The following is a 6,000-nucleotide window of genomic DNA, read 5'->3' on the forward strand; positions in this document are numbered from 1 at the left end:
CTTCGAAACAAAAGCATCAGCTAAATGTGCCCTCAGATTAAATGCTATTGTCTTAATCGGGCTAACAAAGGAAATTTTGATCGTCGCCAGGGCTGCAAACACAATGGCTCAGCTCAGCACGACATCGTACGTAGAGAAACACATGAGAGGGAGATTTATTAAAAGTAGAGCAGTGTGTAAATAGAGAGGACGGTGCCAGCAGTGCAGAGGCGATGATGACAGGTGTTTGGCTTTCCTCTAAAATACACAGCACTGTAAAACTGCTCAGATGATTTCACACCATTTCAAATAGATCCTACTGTCCAATGATCGTTCAAACTGGAGCTCATTGTATATCATTAATGGCAATTTTCCCTCCTCTTCTGGTCTGCTCCAGTCGTGAACTTGGCACGACCAGTATATCGTACTCGCCCAACCGGGAGCCTCCCTCTGCCCCCCACCAGCCCCTGGCTCCCCCCTCTGGACCCTTGGCTTATGGGGGTGGAGCAGAGGGGAGGAAGAGAAGGAGTCCCAGCTCTTACAGAGGGAAGGGCAGCAAGCTGAGCAGGCCGGGCAGGTTGGAGAGCCTCTTTGGGAATGGGAGCGACAGTGGAGGGATACTGGCTTCGGGGCCCGAGTCCCCGAGACAGGTTGGTGTTACATACAGACAGTCTCTGTATTATACACTACTGGGGATATCGATGCGTATGATATGGTGTGCTCCAATGAGTTTTTAAACATCTCATAAGCTCTGGAGTTTGCCCAGTTGGCATGGAGATGGCTGACTTGCATGACCCAGCCGTGACCTAGCAGTACTAGCAGCATCCATGGATGCCAAGGTTAATAAGGTCATAACCGATCTAATGCTAAAATCACAGCGCTACAAAAGAAATGTACAAACTGGAATTCTGTAACATTGTCAGTTCTCTAAGAAAACCTGAAAAAATGAAAATGTGTACCTGACATCTGAAACAAAAAGGCAAAGTTAATCACAACATGAAATAATGAATCACTGCTATGAACAAGCACATTCACATGCATGAGTGCAGTATCTCTCAAGCTTTGTTCCAATTAAAAATTAAAATGTATCTGTCTTTTTCAAAGTGTTAGAAGTTGCTTTACAAACATTAAAAAACTCATTATTGAATCCATAATAGATTAAAATGAATAAGCCTCTGTCTCCCTCTCCCTACAGGCCAAGTTACATCACTGACAGAAACCCGTTTCCCAGACTGAATGTTGGGCAGCTGTGCAGGCCACCACCGTTTGTGACCTTTGACCTCACCACTCTTCCACTGACGGCACCAATCAGGCGGCTTCGTCTCGCCGATGTCACCCCTATTTACCCAATGACCGTTCAGTTCCACCCGCTGTGACTCTGGAGCCCACACAGTTGGCTGGCAGTCACTTCCGACCCTCCGCCTCGATTCATGGAGCCTTTTGGTGGAAAGCTGCCGTGCATCACTGTGGGCGCGTGCCTGTTCGGAACAAGGCGGTGGAATCCAAACACTCGCCCTCTGAAAAGGGAATTTGCCTCAAAGGCAGTTCATAAAACCGCCACTGTACAGCTTTTGGGGGGACAAGTTTTTGGAACCAACCAGAGTTTATGTTGTTTCCTGGTTGCTGTGTGGTCAGCTGACAGGGGAAGAGTGATTGTGTCTTGGAGTTAGATGGTTGAAGGACCTACTGACACGACTACTGTAGGACTCAGCCTTCAGCTGTTCCGCCATCCATTACCCCCCTTTTTCTCCCCTTTCTCTTGATTTCAGCTTTTCCTCAAAGATGGAAGAGACAACAGCAGCTGTAGTTGGGTTTTATCCAGCTTTTTCTCCTCTTTCAGCCTCATCCTTTTTCTATATTTCTGTCCATCTTTCTTCATATCAAACAACTTTTGTCTACATCTTTATAACTTTTTTCCTCTCGCCTCCTCCACCCCAGCATGCCCGTGTTCAAAGTGCACTTACTGCCCTCGCTTTCCGTTGCTTCCCTCCTCACTGACTCCAGCAGTGCCACACGAGGACCCGTTCACACGAGGGAAGGGGGGAAAAAAGTGTGTTACCAACGACGCATTGTGCATTGTGTTTCAGCATAGGAAGATATCCGATTTCAGATTGTTTTCTTCTTCGTTGTGCTTTTAAATGTTGCAAGAAACACAAACTCCCGTCTGTTTGTCAGGACTTGCATCCAAAAAGGAATTATTACTACGGTGTTGGATCTCTTTATTTTTTTTCTTTTTTTGTATAATAATTTATCGTTCTTAAATGATTTTCTAACTGACCGTCGAGGTTTGAGCTACAGAGACATTTTGAGCAAAAAATAATTTCTATGGCATTCTGAAGAAATGTTGAAAGTATTATGAGGAGTTCATATTGTTGAAAATGTGTACATATCTGTTATTATTTTTGTATTTATTAATAATTTCCCCTGCTACAGCGAGAGAGTGTTTTTGCCCTCCGACTTGGTCTGTGTTTAATGATATTGATGATATAGGCCTGGTTTCTCAAATCTTTCAAGATTGTGTTCATTAGCAAGTTTTTAAATGTATTCTAATTGATACTCAAGCAGCCAAATGTGAACTTGGACTGTGGCTGCTGCGTATGTCATTTCCAATTTAACAACAGCCTGTGGTCAGTTCTAAAAATGACAGTATTTTAGTCCCACTAACTACTTCTAGTAACGTCTGGCTAATTATGTGACCTGAAAAAATATCTTAACTCCAACACAAAGTGATCATTTGCTAATCCTCATTGACGCCTACTCGAATTTGGTGCCAGCAGCTTGTTTCAAACAAGTTGAGTTAATAGTTTTCATCAAACAGGAAGTGATACAATATATGGCCGCACAAATGTCAGTCTGTCGTTGCAGTCAAACTGCAACTTTATGAGGCTACTGCCAATCCAACTTCACAAAGCAAGCAGGAAAGCAAGATAGCAAAATGTTTTTTTCCAAAGATTTAATAATGATTTTCTTTGTTTTTCTAGTTCATTCTGCAGCTGTCTCGTCATTGCCCGCAATTTCTGTAGGTTTTTTTCAGCAATGAGCAGCTTGTTTTTGCTTTCAGTATGCCTGCTGGCTTTCTTCAGTCCACTTTGAGTCACACTTTTCCAGTGTGAACGCACAACACTGAAAACCTGCACGGAGGTAGTATGTAGTTTGCAATTGAGTCAGAGCGACAGCCCTCATCAGCAGATGAGTCGCCTCAGTTGCTGTGTCGGTGGCTCGTGCCATCGCTTGACCTCTGCTATAAAATCTCATTCACCACTTTGTCAAGACTTCAGATGTCATCAAACTGAAGAGGTGATCGTTGAAAATGTCTGTTGACTGTTGTGTTTCAATACCAATATATCTTGGTTGGTTGGTTTGGCTCACGCTAATGAACGCAGGTCGATGTTTGTGAAACCAGGCCCTGGTTAGTATTTTCATATAAAGGGCCCCAGCTTCCTGTTTGCCTGTGGTTCCACCCTTTTTCATTCTTCTTCCAATGTTCAAGACTAGAGCTATAAGCTGTTTTTATCTTCCCAGGCTGATTGGTCTAGTCTCAGTGCGATTGGAATTGGTCGTGTGAAATCAAAGCCAGGTCAAAATGCCTTCACTTCATACTTTCAGTTCTTCTCTGATGGCTCAAGTAGTTCACTGCACTGAAAATGCAGCACAGCCATTCCTGTGAGCCTGTGATGTCCTTTAAAAAATCTGCAAGATGCGCACACACACAGCATCAGGTGTCCAAAACAAGCCCTGATTGAAGAGCGTACGCTGAAGTTTAGAGGGAAAATTCACGATTAAAGCCTGCGAGTGTATTTTGTATGGGACAACCTCCAGAGTGACACGTTACACATGATTGGAGTTAACTGATGTAACTGATACCATATTGTGTCAGCGCAAGACAAATGTTAAATTCATGAAATGCAAGGTGATTTCCTTACTTGAAATTGTTATCACAGATGCCATAATGTGCCACAAAACAAATGGCGCAAGGCCTCAAAATGTCTGAAAAGTACCGCGTCTCGTCATCTCGCGTCGCTGATGAAGCTAGAGTCACTGAAAGCATTTTGATTTGTTTGATGGCAGAGCGAAGCTGTGAGCGACACTCCCACCTGGTACTTGTCAACTGCTTCAGTGGAAATAAGAGAATTTTTGGGGTTTTTTTTTTTTTCCTCTTGTTATTTTTATTCTTTTGTCTCAAAAGCATCTAAGCACTAATGATGAATGAATTGTACATAATCAGTCGTATTTGTGTTGTGCTTTTCCCCAAGTGCTTCCCATGATGACACTTTATTCATCAGTGCGTGAGATGGTCTAATAGCTCTGAGATCAGTTTTTATGATTCCAGCTTGGTCTTTATTTTCCTGTAGATACACGTGTTTTATCAGTTAACCCGGTAATATGCCAACAGCTACAAAACAGACCTTTTCTCTTTTCCTCCGTTCAACACAACATACCAACAGATGTACTATTATGTAGATATTTTCTATTAGTTTAATGCCTGAAAATGAGGTGGGAATGTGTGTTCATCCAAGACCTTTTTACCTGCTCTTCTCACGTGTATCTACAGATCGAAGATGGCAGTCATAGTGCTAAGATGTTTTTGGGAAATGCCACCCTGACTTAGTGTTTATAGTAATGGAAATTTCCAGTCTGTTGCAGCTTAAATTAAGACAAAGGCTCATGGATGTTGATTTCAGAGCAGTTCTATATTATTTGCTGTTGAATTTTATGGAGGTATTAACTTTTTTTTTTTTTGTCAACCCTTCCTCTTCCTTTTTTTGCACTTTGTCTTAATGCCCAGATCTTTAATCAACTTCTATTTATATAAATATTTGAGATATGAAAAAAAAAATCTATATATATTTGTAAATGTGTTTCTGGCAACTACAGTAAAAGAAGATGAAGAGTATATTCGTGGTGAGTTGGCCCATAAACCAGCGCACTGTTGTCGTTTGTTGTATCTGATCCAAACTGTCGGTGAATGTTGAATGTCTGAAAAATACCTTGAAAGAGTCGCGGGCGTATTCATTCTCACCGCAGTTTGATCAGAAAATGGATTTCCCATCAAAACAACTGAACACTTGCTGTAGAAAAAAGAAAAAAGAAAGCAAAAAAATATCTTATATCCAAGCTTTTATTAAATGATTGAAAGTGGATGTTGTGTTATTTGTAAATCGGAGATGCAGCTCTTGAATTGGAAGGAAAGTCCAGCTGATGATGAATGTTTGTTTTGTAAATTTGACTTGTCACTATTGCAACGATCTGTCGGGTGTTCTCACATGATATTTTTGTGTTGCTGGAGAAGTATTCTGTGGCTGTCAGTGTTTCACAAAGGAGCTTCAATTATATCTTTTGTGCTTGCATTTTGCCAGATGCATCTGTAATTGTCATTTTTATCATTGAAAACACTGAAGTGTGCTGAGCCCTGTCTGCTTCCCAAGCCAAAGCCTGAGGGTACAGTAGTTGTTTTGTCGAGTTTGATTGTCAGGATTTCTCTGGTAGTGTCCTGCCTCCAATCCTCCTCACTGTGGTGATCTTATGACCTTTTCCTCCTAGTGCCACCAGCAGCTTAACACTTTGGGGTTTTCGTCTCTATTGGAAAGATCGCAATAATTTTCAAGGATCAATCCTAATAACCCTGATGATCATTGGGCTAAAATTTCAATTTGTCAAGTGTCCATGCACCTTTAAAAATGAGTGATATCGCGTTAGCATTTAGTGCCAAGCAGCAAATGTAAACATGCTAACACGCTAAACAGATGGTGAACATGGTATCCCTGTACAAAACATAAGCATGTTAGCATTCTTACATTAGCATTTAGCTCAAAGCAGTGACTGTGATCTACGAGCAGCCTCGCAAAGCTGCAGCCAACATATGAGTCGTGCTTTATGTTCAGTCAGACGCCAATTAAATTAAACTGCAGCACCACTCGAGGCTTTCCATCTCTCTTAGAAATGTCAAGTTGTGCTGGACAACAAATACAGTGTATGGTTCTGAATTAGAATTAAAATTTCAGTGGAATCTAACGGTGCCTC

At 41.8% G+C, this 6,000-nt stretch overlaps 1 protein-coding gene across 3 annotated transcripts in view; it reads left to right on the plus strand.

Annotated features, from left to right (window-relative positions):
- The window catches only part of atxn7l1 (ataxin 7-like 1), a 28,699-nt gene extending 23,367 nt beyond the window's left edge, over window positions 1-5,332 (plus strand). For all 3 annotated transcript variants that reach the window (XM_070992260.1, XM_070992259.1, XM_070992258.1), the window contains 2 exons: window positions 377-629; window positions 1,175-5,332. In XM_070992260.1, the coding sequence (XP_070848361.1) occupies window positions 377-629; window positions 1,175-1,192 (271 nt within the window). In that variant the 3' untranslated portion in view covers window positions 1,193-5,332. The remainder of the gene's footprint in view (window positions 1-376; window positions 630-1,174) is intronic.
- The last annotated feature ends 668 nt before the right edge of the window (window positions 5,333-6,000 follow it).

The sequence above is a fragment of the Chaetodon trifascialis genome, chromosome 22 (assembly GCF_039877785.1).
Source record: "Chaetodon trifascialis isolate fChaTrf1 chromosome 22, fChaTrf1.hap1, whole genome shotgun sequence".
Taxonomy (NCBI): domain Eukaryota; kingdom Metazoa; phylum Chordata; class Actinopteri; order Chaetodontiformes; family Chaetodontidae; genus Chaetodon; species Chaetodon trifascialis.